The following is a 20,052-nucleotide window of genomic DNA, read 5'->3' on the forward strand; positions in this document are numbered from 1 at the left end:
AAACAAAAAAGCAGAAAAAGCAATGCAATTGTCCTACCTCTGAGCTTGATCTGTTTTCACCTGATCCACTTATCCAGAGCACAGGAAACATTAACTCTTATGCACACGTGCATTAGGAATATTTGCACCAACCAGGCCGCGTCCTTTGATGTGCATTTCCATCTCCCCTCGTTTCTTCTGCTGCCTAAAGCCTACTGCTGTGAACAGAAACACTCTTGACATATTATTTACAAAAACCAATATAAACACCTCATGGAATACCAGCAATTCAAAATGCTCCATTTCCTCCTGCTAACTTTGTCTTTCCCTAAACTATGAGCTATGTGGGCATAATCTGTCTCTTCCTGAGGCACTGCTGCAAGTGTTGTGGTCCCTTCTGAAGAAATTTGATAGCTTGGTGAGAAAGCCTTTTGGGCTTGGTGAGCCCACTTCATTCACATTGAACAAAACATATACATTTGATACGGAAGCAATCTCTTGTGTGGAATGAAGGAAAAAAAAAGCAACGCAAAGCAAAGCAAAGCTTCTCTAACTGCACTGCAAAGCATCAGTTTATTAACTCAGACAGTAAAGCGAACACAAGCGACAAACTCCATCAATCCAAACAAACTCAGGTAACTGGCTTTGGCCTATGGATCTAGGCTCAGCTCGGTGAAATGGAAAGTGCAACTTGCTCCAGAAAATTGGCTGCTAAATTTGCTAAACAGATTATTGGTCACGCAGCTCCCACATGACTACATTGAAAAGGAGTCCTCCATGCAAGTAAATAAAGGAGCCAGTAGGGGATTCTAGCGGACATCTGCATTTGGGGTTGTCTCCCCTCTTACAGCCCTCTACCATTACATCAGCCCTTCAGCCCTAAGTTGTCCCTTGCTGCTGACCCTTGAACTGGGTCCCCCAACTGGGAAAAGGAACAGTCAGGCAGAACTCCCCTGCCTGCAGACCAGCTGTGTGGGGAGGAAAGGCACTGCACTGTGCTGCTTGGAAATGGAGCAGTGGGACATGGCACATGGCAGGTGCCCACAGCCACCAGCCAGAACCATCTCCCTCAGCCACCCAGCCAGCCGAGCAGCCAGCACAGCATTCCTGCTGGGAGGCAGGTACTCTCCACCTACAAGCACAAACAGCAGAATGTGCTCCACGGGGGTCAAAGAAATCACCACAGTTTGTATGCTGAGACATTGACACTTCTTATATTCTCCAGGAAAATCTTATCACCCAGCCAAGATAAATCAAATTATGTGTATGAGACAACTTCTATTAAAAATTGAACTTTTCTCTTTTGTAAGAAAGTTTTCAATTTTATGTTGCTATTTTTACTCAAAGTACATTTACAAACACCAGGATCAACTACCTCAGCCCACTTGGATACATCATCTTTATTAAAAATCCCTGACTCCTGAAATTACCCTGAAGTCTTGGGCAGAACAACTTTTTAGATATCCATATGTAAACAGACATGGAAAACGCTTGCATAAAAGTTCCTCTTCAAAAACAAAAGGTTTTAACTAATTATTTTAATCTCTATATTTTCTTTTAAAATTTAGAAGAAGTATTTGTGGTACCTTTTCTTCAGAAGTTTGAAATACTTCATTTAGAACAAACCTCCTTTTTCCTCAGAGGTGCTCAAAGCAGGTAAGTTGAAAAACCCTAGAGAACATGTTTTAAGAAAAAAGCAAAACCACAATAATGCTTTCCGAAGTGGTACAAGTGGTGGAAAATGTAGGTTTTGATGTGCAGAAGGGACTGCTTCAAGAAGATAAAATATCTTCTTGCACAACGAGACATTCTGTTTGATTGTAATAGTCTGGCCTGTAAATAGTGGCACTATTTTTCATCCTTTTCTCTCCACCTCAAGAGCATATTTTAGAAAAAAATAAATCTTTCAAAGCACTTACCTCCCCTTTCATGCACAATATTGTGAAGCTACATACCTATGCTATGCAGAAGCTCTCTAACAAGTGAGAAACCTCAGATCTAAGGCTTCAGCAGGAGGGACTACAACAAAAAGGAACTATAAAACTAGAAATATGCACATTTACAAGTACCAAGTTTTAATTCCTCATGGCAATTCTTCCCTACGGAGCAACAGAAAAGGTCGTGTGCTTGTACTGAGTGCAAGGCCAAACAACTACAAGAGAGAATGGAATGCCACCTGAGAGGAGGTCTAATTTATGTGAGAATATTTTAGCAGATTATTTGTACGCCTATTTACACGGGACTGTTCCTGTCTTTTTCAAGTGTACTAGAGATGAAAAAGCCCAATAATTTGCTGTTGTTTAAAACACATGGTCATGCATGTATTTGACAGCACTGTCCACTATAAGGTGCAGTATCAAAAAAAAAAAAAAAATCACATCACGGTTTCTCAGTAATTAAGATACTAACCCATTAAACTAAATTTCACTTAACCTGGGGCTAAGCAATATGTAGGCAGTGATTGAAAGTTCTTACATTACCCACAGAGCTCTTATATGGCCAAATTATCCTCTGCTCTCAAAAGAGAAAATTTGCTGTGATGATTCACATCCTGTTTTGAATCGACAAACACCAGTGCATCCTCCTAACTGTATGTGGTAATTTCTTAAGCAAAATACCATTCTCTAGGGTAGAGAATAAATTTGATTTTTTTATTTAATTCTGAGCAGAGTATGAAACAAAAAGATGATCAAAATTTCTACACTGCTCTGGAAAGAGAGGCTATCGGAGTGTGCTGAGTAAAACTGTTAGAAAAAAAGGGCATTAAATAACAACAATGGACCTCAGAGAAATTAACTGTATCTCTTTATTGTTAACCAATGAATGTTATCCAAAATAGTAGATGTAATTGTAGCTTAATTGTACAACACAAAACATGATGCTAAAGGAAAAAGCATGTGGAAAACTACTTCACCAAGTAATCATTAAATGTATTCTTAGTATTTCTGCACCAGTAAGTGCTCCCAGCTGCTTGTGACAGCAGCTATTACCACTTTGTTCATTGTGAAAATCTGTATTACAAATGCTTGTCCCTAGTTGTTTAGATTAAAAAAAAAAAAAAAAAAATCACACAGCTTTATAAATGGATCTAATCCATTTAGCCCTACTCTACGTGTTGTAGATTTATGAACAACAATCTTTACTGGTGTTTTTTCCCAACACTGAAACTAATGGATCAGTGTTAGTGCACACTTTTCAGGGAAAAATGAAAACTCACTGGAAGCACAGTATTTCACCTGCTATGGCAAACTGTTCAAATACTTCAGAAATTTGCTTAAGCTTCGGTGTATGAAGCCTGTGAAACAAAAACTGTTCTTAAAATGCACTGCAAGTTGAAACACCAACTTCCACCAAGCAGCATTTTGAAGCATGTGCACAGCATCTGCACACCAGTCTTCAAGGTCAAGCAGATATGTTTAGCCCCACAAACCAAAAATATATTAATGTATCTTTATTTAATTTTCATGATGTCACCCCACATAGCCAAACTTTTACTCCGCAAAATAAAAAAAACAAACTTAGTCGGACTGTTCATAAGAAATTTAAACCTATTGTGCATGAAAAAAATGTTTAATAAAATGGCAAATTTTAATAGATAAGTGTAAATTTATGAGTGCATAATATCAAACAGAAAAAAAGCTGAACCATCCTCAGAGAAACCTAGATTCTTCCACTGTTGACATTTACTAGGGTACTCTAACACAGGGAGTAACTGATGTCCACATTAACTATAAAGTTATTACTAAAGTTCAATATCTAAGGAAATTTCTCAAAAAAGCAGGTTTCCTTTTCAAGAGGGAAAGGACTTAATCATCTGACATCAGATATGACAATCACAATACTAGCTTCTCTGAAAACTGAAGCTACAAACACTTTTACTCCAATTCTGGGAAGTTTCATTTTGTATTTGAAACCCAAACTGACTGACATGCACACGCTACACCCCTCCCAGAATATAGTATACCAGTGACAGGTTACAGCTTTAAAACACACCAGATGCTTTTACAATTTAAACTCAACAGAAGGCAGTTAGACAGTATTTAGCACTATAAATCCATCATAAAGTAAAATAAAATCCTAGGAGTAAGGACTCCTAGCAATCTATGATATCACTGTGTAGTGACAGTCAATTTAAACAGTTTTTTTCATGGTGTTTGAAGGACCAGTCATCATGTACATAGTAGTGAGGTAGGATACTGTCCCCTCCCTGGGACTGATGTTTTCATATGCTCCCTTGCCAGAAAGGTCCAGGTCTCCCTACTGCAAATAAAATAATTACAAGCAAATAGCACATTAAGCTTTGTTTATTTTTTTCCCTCTTTGCTGCATTGGAACATTCTGCACATCTAAAAGAATCAGCTACGAAAAGCAATACTTGCTCAAGCCTATCAGCAGCCATGTGCTGCCCACAGGTAGTGTTCCATTAAAAAACATTTCCTGGAACTACCACCTGCCATCCAGACCTTTGTGAACAGGTAGGCAAAGAAAACCATCAATGATGACAGGACATGAAACACCAAAGAATTTCACTTGGGAGAAAAAAACCACAAACACAAAAACCCCCAAAACAAAACAAGAAAAAAACAACCAAAACTGAAAGTGAGCAATATCAAACTCTTAATGGAGTAGCTACATTGAAAACTAATTTCAAACTTCATACTGAAATAGTACCTATCCAGTTTAGGTACAGTCCATTCTTCTTTCTATTTCTTAATGTTTAAGCAATATATACACTTGTCAGTCATTATATACTTCACATCTGTTTCCAAAGGGAAAAAACCAACAAACAAACAAGGAAACTGAAAAGACAATGGGGAAAAACCTGCTATTAACCTCCGCACCCTCCCCCCACCCAAAACCTAGGGTTCACAGACTGCCTTACTGTTTTATAGCTTCCCCTAAATTTGTCTTCTAGTCACTGTAGTCAACCTGGTATTAAGTGCTTTGGCAAAGTGGGGTGCAATCCATCAAATCTGCAAAGGCCTGCTTTTTTTCTCTGTTGGTGGTTCAGCTTTACGAGGAACACATATGCAAAATACCAGCTCTCACATTGCTTCAAATTCATCAATACGCTGCTTTGTATTGCCTTGTCGGATTTGCCGGAGAGTCTTGTACTTATCGCGGCCTGCTTTAACATTCTCAGCATGAAGGACATCATTTTGTGTTTTCTTGGTTTCATCTCTGGCTTGAGCCAACTCTGAACTTAAAGCCTGTTGAATAAAATATTCGAATTTAAGTGCTTTGACTAATCCTTTAATGACTCTGGAGTTTCTGATAACAACTATTCTGCAATCTGGATAAGTATTTCTTGAATGCCAACCTATGAAATGCTTGTTGTGCTTCTCAGTAACTCAAGTTGTGATGCCTATCAGAAGGAATGCAGAAGGAAAGATAAGGAGAGCATAGGATTCTTTCCTTAAATAAGTGTAAGCATGAAACTATATTAAAAAAAAAAGTCTCATACACCATAAAATCCAAGAAGAAAGGGACCAGCAGGATAAAGCAGGAAAACCACCTTATTTTTCAATTTTTCTTTAGCTAAAAGACTTATCTCCCTGATCTGTTCAGTGACTCCAAGCAAGAATACTACACACACGCGCTACTAAAATAATGCTGCCAAACAGAGTAGCAGCTTTCCTTTTCTTCTGTTTTCTTCCCAAATAAACATTTCATAACGAGGAAAAGGGCTACCACTAATACAGATTATTATGCTTCGAGAGGTAAGATGCAGCCTGGGAGGAATTGCTCAGTTTCAGGCAAATACAAGTAATCCAAAATGGGCATAATTGAGTTTTTGCATTTATAACACCTGGGAGTGACTGCAAACAAACACCAATACTACTAAGAAAGCATCTGTTCATACCATTTAATGAGTTTTAGTATTGAAAAAGGAAAGCATTATGTTTTAACACGCAGAGTTCTGGAAGTTATATAATTAGTAGAAATGTTTACTGGCCAATGCAGCAGCATACTTACACCTTTAAGCTATAAAACACAACCTTACATCCAATCTTTCTATGTATTTCACTTCTAGAACACTATGAATGATATTGGTTGGTAAATCAGTAATAAATGTAATAAATGATAAAAAGGCTGTTTCCTTGGCAGACCATAACGTCAGTGAAATTTTTAACAAAAGAAGAATGAAAACCCAAAGCCTGAATTGTGTTGATACAACTACGAATCTTCATTACCTGGAGTTGTTTCTTAACACGTTCATTTTTCTGTGTTTCTGTTACCCGTTCTTCCTCACTCCTGTGATTCATGACACCATCAGAAGACAGTTCTGCACTGGCTTCAGCATTGTTCTCATCATGTTCATCGTGTTCATTCTCTGTTGGAGGAATAACTGGTGGGGGTGGAGGTGGAGGAGGAGCAGACATCACAGATTTCAGTTCTTCTTTGGTCTTTTCCAAGTCCTCTTGGGCTGCAAAAGCCTAAATACAGTAAACAGTACTTAGCATCTTTTAAAATGATTTATCAAGAGTCAAAAAAAAAAATATTTGAGATGTTCTCAGACACATGAAACTATCCTTTATAACTGACGTGACTAGCTTACACACTGAAAATTGTCAAATAGAGACACACAGTAAAAACCAGATATGGCTCAAAATAAGCTGTACCAGCTATTTCCAGCAGTAGACAAGAGAAAAGTGGAAGAATAGGGCAATCATACTGACTGTTTTCCAACTCTCCTAGCCTCCTGAAATGTAAGGCTCAGGGACTTCCTAGATCAAAGGTGATGCCTTCAAATTTCATACTTAAACAGAACTTACGACAATTTGTTCAAACCCTTTTGGAACCCACACACAGAGTAATTATTCCCATTCTATAGCTAATTATAGATTTTATGAAGAAATTTGCTTTAAATTTTTGTCCATTTGCATTTCATATGCCTTTGTTAACTGTTTTGGTTCATCTTTCCACCAAAACTCATGATTTCATACACCTCCCTCCTGAGGTGTTTTCTTCTCTAACATAAAGCTCCAATCTATTTCATCATCATACAAAAAGAAGCCATTTCTAATCTTTGACCATATTGTCATGATGAGAACTTCGCCCCCCCTTCATGACTATGTAATACCAAGAAATGAGTTAAACAGAAGCATAGGCTGGCTTCAGTAGACTGCAGGACAAAAACCTTTAAGAAAGACTTTCTGAGCCTAAGGGGAAAGGGAGAGATTTGACCCCATGGACTTCCAGTAAGATTTCCGCACTCATTTCCCTTAGTTTCTTTGAAGTTCTGACTTCACACAGCATGGGCTCATTACTTTGTGCTGCCATTCTGAAGCTTCCTCTTCTTTCTTTTTCTTGGCCTCCTCTAGAAGTGCAATCTTGGCTGTGAATTCAGCAATTTCTGCTGCCTGAAACAAACAAAAGAACAAAGTAGAAGTTTTAATTTGGTATCATTCTGGCTTTGCAGTGGAAGAAAGCAGAGCCTTTGCTATGATCCAGCTTGAAAAGAGTTAGTTACCATCCGTCACTTCTCTGTGAAAAATAGAAATTTTAAGCATACATGGCAGAGGGAATCAGAGTACTCTCACCTAATGGAAATAATATTTAAAAAATATTTATCTTCTGCACTTCCAAAGCTTGCTGAGAAACAGCAAGATGATGTTACCAACTAGCATTTCATGCTGTTTCAGTCTAATACAACTTTAATAGTCCCACCATTAAGATTATGATTCTGGATCATAATCTCAGTACTATTAAGCTAAATCTTGCCATTGGATTTGTGTGCTAAGTTTATAGATGATCAAAAGGTAATTTATAGTTGAGAAATCATTTCTTCTACTATTTTCATGCCTTCCTTGATTATTATGCACAAATCTTGAATTAGAAGTAGTCTAGCACAGTATGTGAGAAGACACCGCAAATACTGGAAACAGGAGGGGAACAGCAACAAAAAAAACCCCCAACCCCAACAAACCAGTGTCACCAACTCCCCACCACCACCACGCAGCTTCAGAACAGACCTGCCTTAGAGAACAGGTTTCCCAGGGGACTGCAGAAGGAAGCTACTGTTGTTCTCAGCTGGATAAGCCTGATACTATTAGAAAGAGAATGTAGTGAGTGTTGTCAGTCTGAAAGGTGGTGGTCTTCTTTTAATTTCCTACAGATCCCGAGTTTTATTTTTGTCTTGCAAAGTAGTGGAAAGCCTAATGCAGTTTTCTAAAACAGTTCCCAAAACAATCTGTTACAGTATCTCACGTACTTTTGTGTTTCAGTGTACTTCTTCATTTGACATAAACAAGAGAAAATAAATTTTCAACTGTCTTTTTCAATTTTAATCCTATTTTGAAGAAAAGAAATGAAGTTTCTTACTAGCTGCTCCTGGTTCTTCATTTGATCAGCTGCCTGCTTGGCTAGAGCAGCTTTGGCTACTTCAGCTGCTCGACGCTCTTTTTCTAGGCGTTCTGCTTCCTCTTTTGCACGCTTCCGTTCTTGATCCAGTTCTAAAGCTCTTCGAGTCTGTTCCTCTAGCTCTGCCAAGAGGAAAGTGTACAGACAAGGCATCGCTACCTAGCTCTTCCTCATATGTATCACAGATACCAGCATATGCTCAAAATAAAGTAACTTAGAACACTAACCGAGATTTCCAAGACCGCCTCAAGCTAAGACAAACTGTAGAGCATGTTACCCAGAGCTCTGTTCCATGTCTGATTTCCCCCCCACTTTAAGACATTCTTTGGATATACTTCATCTCACCTGACAGTTCTGACAGCCCAGTGTTTCAGAAAACTGTCACCTCACTGAAAAACTAAACACCAAAATACATGTACATATACATGAACATGCTTCTACTATGAGGGTATTTTATGTACATTAAATTACTCTCTTACAGAAAGAAAAAAAAAAATTGTCTTCTTTATTAAAATGCCTGGCAGATTCTTTAATCATAGCCGAAAATTTAGGCACATGCCTCCAGCAAAATTACTTAAGACCAACTGGAAGGGTCAGAAAAATTCTTTGTACATCAGAGGAGGAAAATTTTAAATCAAGGGAGAGATAAAAGCTGTCTAGCTGCCTGCATAGCAAAATATTGGAATCTAAAGGGCAGAACAACCCTTAGTGAAATAGGAAGTAGTAATAATCAATCAGTACTGCAAGGTAAGGTTTACACAGACAAAATATACTCCTCCCCTGATGTGAAAAATTAAGTGACTATGAAAAAAGTCTCTCTAAAGCTCTTTGCCAGTTCTAACAATAAAATTTCCTCTATGTACTTGGCTAGGCACAGCTGTCATAGACTCCTTCACAAGAATACCTAAAGAATTACTCATTTTTTCCAACAATCCATTTGCCTTCACCATAAGCTTTAATACTATAAAAGCACCTCCCCAGGTATGCTGACACATGCTTCATCTTTGCACTTCTAGTTTTAAGCAGTACTGTAACCATTACTCTTCATTTGGTTTCCCAGGCCTACTACTACTTCAGGTATAAAATTAAATGAACAGCATCACAAGTATGTGGGGTTCTACAAATGCAGTACCTAAAGTTAAATAAAACACAAAATTATTTATAAACACTACTGAAACAAACCTTTCCATGAAAATGCAGAGCACGAAACTACAACAGACACCCTTTACATAAAGACTTTTCCATGTGTGAATGAATAGAAGGCTAAAAAGACCAGCAACACATGAACATTATGTACTGCATCAGAAATTAGGCTATACTGGCCACAAAGTTGAGAAAATGTGTATTGTCAAACCTCCAGAATCACCCTGACACTGTGTTGTCCCGGGCCAAATAGCTCTTGCTAAACAGTTTCATGGCACAGTTAGTGTGTTACCTGTCTGGATGTGTCCAACCTGTTCTGCATTGAAAGACTGAAAAATGCAGGGATAGAGCTGGAGAGCAGTGCCCGGCATATGTAATTTATTTGCATAGTGTTAATCAGTGATTCTCTCTATGATGCTTGATGCCAAGAGTTAGGAAAAGAAAGGAGCAACAAAACTTTTATGAATGTGAACCAAACCTGAAGTAGGAAAAAAAAAAAAAAAAGAACATGGAGGAAGGACTGGGAAGTCATGGAGGCAGGGACTCTACAGAGTGATTAAACACAAAGAATTGTTATTGGTGAAACTACATGTTTTGTCACTAATGTCTGACAAGACTTCAATTTTCAACTTCTCAAATCTTTCAAAGGAATAGGAAAGGAGAAAGGAACACAGAATTTCCAAATTAAAAGCTGAATTCAACAAAATCCTAGAGAAAGTACTTTGAGTCTTCCCCTCTAATTTCCCTGCTCCCTCCAACTCCAAGTGTTCAGCACTTTAAGCATTTCATAATTTTGAGTTGAACTGTGTATGCATTTTCTTTTTACTAAATCAAAACTTTTGCTATATTAGAAATTGGTTTTATATTAAAAAGATACAGACAAACACATGCACACCATCGTTTAAGCACTGAAAGAGTATCTCTTATATCAAATAAAACACCACTAAATTCTTGCCGCTACTAGTAAAATAATATCCCCACACAGTAACGAAACACACCAACATACAGAGACCTGCGGAACTGAACCACCCAACTAAACTAAACACTGTCACCAGATTTAAGAAATCTATGACCTCACCTTTCTGAGCTTTCATTGTTTGCTCCTCAATTTGTCTTAAGCGTTCCATTAATTCCTCCTTTTCACGCTCTATTCTTTCCTTTTCCTTTTCTGCTATCTCCCTTTTCTTCTTTTCATTTTCTAGTTGTGCCCTGAAAAAAAATAGTAAAAAGGTTTTTTTACCCTCCAACATATTAAATGCTACTCTTTGGATGCTGGTAGCCAATTTTTCAGTTTACTCAGCCATCAGGGAAGCAGAGTTTTAAATGCTTCTAATTCAGTTTCTGCTTCAAAATACGGTAGAGAAAAACAATTTATTAACAGAACTGATAATCAACCTTGGTTATGGTTCACCAGGTAAATCTGTCACTATATCTGCATTTTAGACATGACATTTCATCTGGGCTAGAAATGGCAACAGTATTTTTTAAATACACAAAAGGGAAGCCAAGACATTCTTCAATGAACTTGCTTTAAGGGTTCACCCATAGAGTATAAAATTCCCTAAGAATCAAGCAACAGAGAGGTAAGATTTTCACAAAACACAGGATGGGGAACAACAGTACAGCTACTATTACTGTGCTGAAAGCTCAAAAAAGATACGTTTTTCTATTAACACAGGTGAGCCCTGCCAATTCACAAACCTGCTTAAATGGTGCAGAAAGAAAAGCAGCTCTCTTTTTTCTAGAGTTCTAAGATATATAGTATTCTACGACTTCTTAAAAAGGTAGCATTTTTTTTCTTTTTCATGTAAGTTTGTTAATTACCTTTCCAATTGTTTCTGATGTTTCTCTTCTCTAGCTTGGGCCTTCATCTGTTGCACTTCAATTGTATCAGGTTTCCTCCGCCTCATGTACAATTCATGATTTCCCATACACAGTGCCAAAATTCGCTTGTTAATTCTCAGACGGGGTGCATAAAAAACAAAATCCTAGGAAAACAATAATTCCAGTATACCCATTAACCTAAAAAAATACACTTATGACAAGATTCAAAGCATTACTGCATTCTTGCATTGGTTAAATGAAAACTTACAAGTATTTTCACATTTTGACCAAGTGAACACCATAATCTGTAAATCTAGTTACTGTCAGAAACTTGTAAGATAAATTCAAAATTGCACCTGGAATAGTCCAGAAATTAGCTGGTTTACACAAAATTATTTATTTAAAATTCTAAAAAAGTAAGACTGTTCTCTATTCTGATGACACTTGACCTAGAAAGTCTCATGAAATGTGCTGTTGTAACCAAAAAAAAAAAAAAGAAAGAAAGAAAAAGAAAAACAGGAGGGAAGAGGCAGAGAATTTAGCATCTTACGCTGTCTTGTCAACACATCACAAAGTATTAGTTGACTTAAAAACCCCCAACAATTTAGGAGTACCAAACAGAATGAAAAGAGAAAAAATAAACATACCATATTTCAAAATGAACATTTTCTTTTGATTAGTGACTATTCTATCATTAGAAGTAATAAATGTCACCAATATTTACTCATGCCTTAATGCCACAAAGTCCCTGAAGGCTTAAATCTCTTCATATAGCAAGTGATACTGTTTTACACCCTACTTACAGGGGCCTTTTTGTCAATTGGCTTTATGACAAATTTTTTGTCATTAAAAGAGATGTTTCTTATTTCGCTCCAAGGAAAACCAATCTTGGGTGTCAGCCTTCAAAGAGAAAAAATTCTTGTTAGAAAGCAGCAAGGATGTGCACTTTATATATATACATATATTAATTCAATACGGCTTATGTCTGTACCATTTTCACTATTACACGTAGCTACATTTAGAATATTACATTTACAACATTATGTTTTAATGTAAACATTAACAACAGTTCAAGCATATTTTGGTAGATTTTTCTTTTTACAAGTATTCCATCAAATCAATTACATTTTAATAAATTACATGGCACTGTAACAAAAGGAATTTTGATTTTTGACTTATTCTACTACTATGACCTAGATGCTAAACATCACGATCATGTACTCATTCTTTATATGGTATTGGTAACTGCATTTTCACTTTAAAGAGTCACTATTGAAATTTGAGATACTGACAATTCAAATACTGAAATTAAAGTAACTTTCAGCCATGTTGTACTTCTGTTTAGCTCAGATTTGTGTTCTTACATTTTCAGAATTCAAGGTTAATTTGTTTCCCTCGCATCTTAAGCAAAATAAATTCAGAAACTCTTATCATGTTATGCATCAACTGTGTAACAGTAAATATTTTTCTCCGCCAGCACAGAAAGTTTTTTCAATTCATATTACCATAATTATAAATATCAGAAAATATTTAATATTTGATTGCTAACTATCAGGAGATAGGAAATACCAAAAATTGCCTCATAGCTCAATCTGAGCTGAACATTTTGAATATTTCCTTCTTTCAGGAGTTATATTGCCATCTAATGGCAATTAAGGCTTACAGAATTTTGTTACAGAGTATATACAGCTAAAGTTGACTGCTCCCATCTGGAGTTTGACACATCATGTTCAACTTCGAATCACTGTGAATGGTCTGTTGACATCAGATACTACTAATGAGTGCTTGTAAAGAAAGAAAAAAGTCTGTTGTTCTATTTACAAATTCTTCATATTTCCGACATTTCAGCTTTTCCAAGTAGAACAGATTATTTGATCCTTTATCAGGACACAAGACTGATCTATTTTCTTTGGTGTCTAACAAGTTTCACTTTTAAATATCCAAGTTTTTCACGCTCCAACATCTATAATCCTTGTCACAGCTCTTACAAATGTTTCTCATTAAATATGTTGCTCAGCTTTAAAATGTCCTTTTCATCCTGACTGAAGGGAGTGTCTTGAGAGAAAGGTACAGGAAGAAACCATATAAAGACAGTCTAGCTGTAGTAATCCTTATGAAGCAATGTAAATTTAAACTTCCATAGAACTGCTCTTCCTTTCCCTTCTTTTGCATCCATAATCTTTAAAATTCAAACATTCTAGCAGTTCACATCTCTCTCTCTCTTTTTCTATCTCTCATATAGATTAGAAGGAGAATCTGTTTTGCTACATCTTACTGAACGCTCTGTAAGGTGGGGGGTGTACAGTCTCAGACAGCATCTCCTAGGACAGAACTGCAAAATGAGTATTACCCACTTACTTATCATCGTGCTCATAAATATTCAGACCCAAAGCATCAACTCCTAGCCACAATTCAGTTCCTTTTTTATTCTTTATTTCAAAATAGTTGACTCCATACATTTCCAAGTCTTGTGCTATCTTAAGGTATTCCATCATAGAATCTTCCCTGATGAAGAAGAAAAATTGGTATAGTTTAGACAACAAATCATAAATACATTGTAAGAATAAGGGAACTATTGCAGAATGAACACTTGGGGTAAAATTTAGTTATGAATTAAATCTCTCTTTGAAATCAGTTTGACTCAGATACTTTTAAAGAGCTCTACACCCTAATATCCAAGCAGAGTCCAATCATTGCATTTTGTCTTTCTGCCCCATGAGCTAAGGAAATACTAAATGTATTTTACAGGCAGGCAACCGTGGACAAAGGCAGTTGAGAGCCTTACCAGAAATCATGCAGGTAAACCAGTAACCTAACTGGAAACTCAACTCTCATGGAAGTCTTTCATAACCACCTACCCTGGTCAGAATAAAAGAAAGCCACTTTCTAAACAAACACCTCCCAAAATACACCCTAATAATAAAGAAAGATGTCTTGAACATTTTTTACGTGATTACCTTAACATTCCCCTGTGCTCTTCATGCCAGTTCTGTATTCTTTCTTCCCACTGTTCTTTTGTCAGTTTGTGCTGTTCTAACACACTGTGAATAAAAATTGTTGCTATTAAATGACTCTGACAACAAATTTAATCCCTTTTGTTGCACAGCATATCCTATGCTTTAATTGAATAAACTTAAAGATGACTTCCTGTGCACTGCTCATACTTTCAGCACAGAAACAGAATCTTTGTTTTTCAACAAATTCACTTCCAAAATAGTGTGAAAGTCAATTCTTTTTTCCTGGTATTCTATATTCTTTGTAACATAAAAGTCACACCATTGCATACCTCAACTTTCAGCTAAGTCATAAAATGTAATGTTTGCAACAGCTGACAATGCACACCTATACAATCTACTGGCAACAATGCTTGCAAATTAATCTCTAGGTATGCAAAGATACACTCAAGCTTTCATTCTGTTGTCATTTGAAAGAAAAAGTAAGACATTACAACAGGTTAGCAGACAACCTTGTTGGGGGTTTTTCGTGAGTGGTTTTTTGTTTATTTTTCCTTTTAAAATAAAATCAGTAGGGAAGCAGCTTCAGAAAGCTATCTGATGTTTAATCTACAAGAGGCTGCAATGATGGAATTACATTTTTGGCATACCAGAACGTTCAGTGTAGTACTGCAGTAAGAAATCAAATGCATATGGTAACTTTATTATGCTTTTATTCCATGCAGCCAGCACTTCAGGCATTCCTGAAGAAACTGTTTTAAAGGACAATTAAAACATCATCTTAGCATTTGTCTACTGAAAAGGAACACCTTAAATATATGAGTTTTTGTTGTACCCAAGCATGTCAGTGTTCACAGACTGTCATCATAACTGAGCAAAAACCAAGATTTCTGAACATACTCAGTAATGGCAGTTTTACTGGTTCTACATCTCCCTGACTTTCTAAGAAAGGGTATTTTTCTAGGAAGCCTATACAAAAAGTATAAACTTCACTGTCACAAGCTGGAAGCAAAGAGCCAAACTCAAGCTTTTCACCAGGATTTTTAAAAATCGGAAATGTTTCTGGAAGTATTACTTTCAATACTTCCTCACAGTCTTTGAAATGCCTGTTTGCTAGAAAATTCTCAAGCTTAGTTACACTAAAAAGTGAGCTTGCACTTTTAGTTTTCAAACCAAAGAGACAAAGCATATGACTTAAAGAAACCTCAAAATACAGCATGGCTCTCATTTCTTTGACAGTGTCCTAGTGTTACATATTTAGTTAGTACCTGTTTCTCCACAATACAACACTATGTATTCATCTACACTAACAAAATTGTCTAACTTTGTACATTTGTGTTACAATGCTTCTCTTCATGCCAAATACATCAGGAGCATCGTTTCAGTTATGTAAAGGAACAGAACAATAATCTTGGTGCTTACTTTCCCTAACCAACTAGATGACTGACAGGTACAAAAGAGCTTATTCTCAACAGCAATGGCAACAATTTAGTTTCTAAAGTTTCTGTTCAGGCTAGCACTCTCCTGCAATATATTTTATTTGCAGTACACTTTTACTTTCAGGAAATTATTATCATTTAAGTGTACCAACACATGGAAATAGAAGAAAAGGAGAGAGTATCAAACAGATTTCAGTTACTTCTATATTGGAGTATTTTGATTTTAATTTAGCAGAAGCCAGGCACCAGGAACATTACATTATTTTGGAGCACTTTGGAAATGCGTTCAACTAAATCTGTGCAGGTGTTTGTGGACAGGACAGGAAATATGTCTCAAGAAACCTGTGGCTTCTTTGTTATTTTAAGTCTAAATTAGGATCTCTAAATTTTACTACCAAAAAGAGAAACTCGAAGAAAGTCACTATTAAATGCATGTTGTCGCTTAATGTTTTATTTCTAAAAAATGTGCTGTAGTTAAGTTTATATGCAGCAGTTGGTGCAAAACCCGTCTCACTCACCGCTGGGGAAGAAGCCTGTCATTGGCTAGGTAGCCCAGCTTATGGATCTCCTTACTGTAATCTCCATACTTGGACTGGACAGCGTAAGAAGCCAGAAGAACTGCAGTTTCTGGTGGGCAATATATTTCATCATTTAAGATCGACTCTTTGACTTGCAGGAAGAAAAGTCTTTGAGTTATTTCCTGAATTAATTCTTCAGATACATCCTCTGGAAAAAATTTAGCCCTGAACTTAAACTGCAAAGGATTTTCTTTCCGTACATCCTGCTGTGTTACCTGAGGGAAAGGAATAAGGAGAAAAACAAGAGCACTAAATGGTAAATCAAATGTGATTAAGTAGTACTTAACTCTTTAGCTCCTCTACACTGAAACCCAGAGCTTCCTGACAAGCCCACTGTGGACCTCACTGAAAGGTTCACATGGCACAAACAAGTACATCAATTTGAATAAACCAGACAATTTTGAAATACTACTTAAAGGCTGATTAAGAGATTTTTTTTGTAGGCTTGTGTGAATTTGTATTTATCACAACAAAGATCTAGAAACTAAGAAGTTGTAACAGACACGAAAAAGGTCAAAACTATATCCCCCAAGGATGATTTGCAGGAAGTAATAAATTAGAGTCTAGCAATGGCTCTTTAGCAAGAGCTACAGCACATTTCTTCAGTGTGAGTGTAAAATTGGATTCTTTTAAAAGTCTTTCAATTATTGAACTAAATACATGTGGTTTTTTCCTGTGCAAAAACCTTAATTCCTTTAATCACATTATTTTTCTAGAATGGATAAGCTTTAAAACTGTGATTTCCGCAAAGAGATCAGATGTGGTCTTAAGACTTACTCTACTTCAAATTTCAACAAAAACTCATTTTTATGTAGAATTCCATTTCATTTGTGCTCAGCTTGCTACACCAATTATGACCAAAGCAAAAACATTCAAAATTAAACTAATTTTAACATAAAGAAGTAATTGTTAAAATGGACATTCATAGTAAAATAATTCTCATACATCCCAATTCAAGCACTTTATTACACATTTAATTTCATGTGCACTACTAGTCCCACTAAAACCTCTTTGCTACGCATGAAATGATGTATCTGTTTGCTCAACTTGTAGGAAGTCTCAAACTGTGAATATAATAAATAGAACCTTTTAAACACCTAAGACAGCATAAGTACACATATATTCAACATTAGCCAGTTTTTAAAGTTTTGCTCAATTTTCGTTGTTGTCATGCATTATTTACAGACTCAGCATTTCATGTAAATCTCACCAGTGAAAAATTAGCTGTGCTCACCATAATAAAATCTTACTTGCACATCTATTCTTTATAAGATTTTATCTGTATTTACTGAAAATACGTAAATAGTAAATTAAAGTGAGAGCCAGTTAATGCAATGCATTTCAGAGTCAAATGTTACAAGTTTTTCTAAAGAAAAGATAAATAACTGCCTTAGTTGAAGTTTAAAAAAATGAGCACACCCGCAACTGCTTCTGAACTGTACCAGCAACTTAAATTGCTAAAGGTTTTCATAGACCAATGTCTTCTGTATTTTTCACAACTGACGCAATAAATCCCATGGTCTCCCATTACAGCTAACAAAGTATCTGTAGCACTACCATGTTTATTGTGTATGAAACAAGACACATATGAACTTCTAGGAGACAGATTTGGTGGTTAGCAGGCTTAACTCACGGGATTTACTACAGAGGAGAAGCAAATATTATGTAAGTGCAGACAGTGGGACTTGCTCCTAACCCCCTCCCAATTTGCCTCCTAATACTAAAGATAAAAAAGGTATTCTTGATTATGTTGAACTAAAAAACAAGTATCTCCATTCTGAACAGTGACATTAACAAACAATCTGACAGCCAGTACTAAAATAAGAAGTGACCATTCGAATTCATAAATACAAATTACAGTAAAATGACCTGGTTCCCAGTAGCTGTGAGATACAAAGTACCCAAAGCTGTTTGGAAAAAAAAGATAAATTATCCTACAACCTGCCTATTAGATACCTAAAGTTTAGAAGCCTATTATTTTGCCTTGTTTAAAATCTATAGCTGTATGCATACAAATTCCTGAAGCTCAAATACTCCCCATACACACACCCAAACTGTAAAATGTTTATTCTGTTATGTTTTGCTACATGAAAATGGGATAATTATATGAATTCAAATTTTCCTCATGCATGCATGCATGCATTCCACAGTACTGGAAACTGTCTCCTCAAATTAAATATTGACGCAGCTTTGCATATTCTTTTATAAGTAATCTAACTTAAGACTGTATTTTGTCATTTAAAGCAAATGAAAAGCTTTTTTTCAACTAAATTTGAAAACTATACCTCACTTAAAATATTAGATCAGCAAACCTTATAAAGTATACTCAAACTGTACACTTGGCTAAATATGAGGGAATTGTTACCTTTTTATTTAGCTTCAGCCAAGTTGAGTAGCCTTTGCTGTCCACATACTGCAGCCCAAAAAACCAGACTTCACGAAGACCCACAGTTTTCACCACCTAAAGATAAATGAGCCATAATCATCAGTAATCACCACAATACATTTTTCTTAACTGGTATTCTGTAGCTTAATAAAGGTACATAAACAATTTCAAACTGAAATGTAATCAAGCCTTACAAGAACAAAAAAAGATAAAATAGTACAAAATGTCAGGTTCAGGGAACCCCAGAGTACTAAATAAACTCAAACGCTCCAAGCTACCAACTGGAGCGTGCAGCTGTGTACCTCAGCACCTGAGGAACAGAAGGAAGTAACAGGATCCTGAGGTTATAAAGCACATCTGGGAAGTGATCTGCAGACCTATGGAGAAGTGAGTACACTTCAACAGAAGACAACTGGTGAAATGATAATAAAGAGTAGTACTTGTGGGCAAGTATGATGTAATGAGGATGAACTGCCTCCTTCAAATATTTCTGCCATCTTCTAAGAGTTAATGACAAAAGGGGTAAGGATGATCTACCTAATTAAACATACATGACTTTCCTGTAAGATTTCTGATCAGGTCTATCACCAAAAGCTACTAAAGAAGTAAAATTGTCATTTAATACAGGCACGGTCGTTTTATGGACACACTACTTAAAAAGACAGACAAAACTACCAGGCTGTTTTCATAATAGAATTGTAGGGTAACCACTACGGAAGTCCCCCAGGACTTTAAAAAAGGATGAAACTGATGTTGACAAAATCTGCTGTAAAAAACCTTCCATAAAGATCTGTGAATAACAGTAAAAAGATGAACCTCAATAAAGATCGTATTTAATAAAAGCAAAACACTGTACATAAAAGACAACAATTTAAATTATGTGAGCAAAGTTATAGTTGTAAAGCAAAAAGGCAAGAAAGCTATTACATTACTATACACATGTAAGGGATTCACAAATCTCTAATTCTACATAAGGAACGGTGACATCAACTAATAAAAAAGGATGCTGCAGCACTGGAAATGTTTAAGAAATGTTGAAAAGTGATCAGTGACTTGGAACATTTTCTGCGTAGCTAAGATAAGAACTAGGGCTACTGACCGAAATACGGAAAGATATGATACAGGTCTATAAAACTTGCATGGCATGTAGAAGGAAAATAGGGAATGATCATTCATAATTTCTCATAGTGTAAGAAGAGAATCAACAGAAATCATGACATAGCAGGCTCGAAGCAAGCAAACAAAAAGAATCATTATACTCAGTAAAAGTGTAACTGTGGAACTATTTTACAAGTCTTTTGCACAGCAAAAGCACATGTGGATTCAATAAGCAATTAATCAGAAAGGTCCAGCAAAGATTATTAAATGACTGCAAACTCTGGCTC

At 36.2% G+C, this 20,052-nt stretch overlaps 1 protein-coding gene across 2 annotated transcripts in view; it reads right to left on the minus strand.

The window, feature by feature from the left end:
- Positions 1–2,762: 2,762 nt before the first annotated feature.
- The window catches only part of RDX (radixin), a 38,041-nt gene continuing 20,751 nt past the window's right edge, over positions 2,763–20,052 (minus strand). Inside the window, exons 4-14 of one of the 2 annotated variants that reach the window (XM_032099338.1) lie at positions 18,647–18,742; positions 16,222–16,496; positions 14,268–14,351; positions 13,669–13,815; positions 12,114–12,210; positions 11,311–11,474; positions 10,565–10,695; positions 8,305–8,465; positions 7,251–7,343; positions 6,174–6,416; positions 2,763–5,189 (exon numbers count right to left, since the gene is read on the minus strand). In XM_032099338.1, coding sequence (XP_031955229.1) covers positions 5,025–5,189; positions 6,174–6,416; positions 7,251–7,343; positions 8,305–8,465; positions 10,565–10,695; positions 11,311–11,474; positions 12,114–12,210; positions 13,669–13,815; positions 14,268–14,351; positions 16,222–16,496; positions 18,647–18,742 — 1,656 coding nt within the window. In that variant the 3' untranslated portion in view covers positions 2,763–5,024. The remainder of the gene's footprint in view (positions 5,190–6,173; positions 6,417–7,250; positions 7,344–8,304; positions 8,466–10,564; positions 10,696–11,310; positions 11,475–12,113; positions 12,211–13,668; positions 13,816–14,267; positions 14,352–16,221; positions 16,497–18,646; positions 18,743–20,052) is intronic. The other variant, XM_032099339.1, reaches the window with a different exon arrangement.

The sequence above is a fragment of the Corvus moneduloides genome, chromosome 2 (assembly GCF_009650955.1).
Source record: "Corvus moneduloides isolate bCorMon1 chromosome 2, bCorMon1.pri, whole genome shotgun sequence".
NCBI classification, from domain to species: domain Eukaryota; kingdom Metazoa; phylum Chordata; class Aves; order Passeriformes; family Corvidae; genus Corvus; species Corvus moneduloides.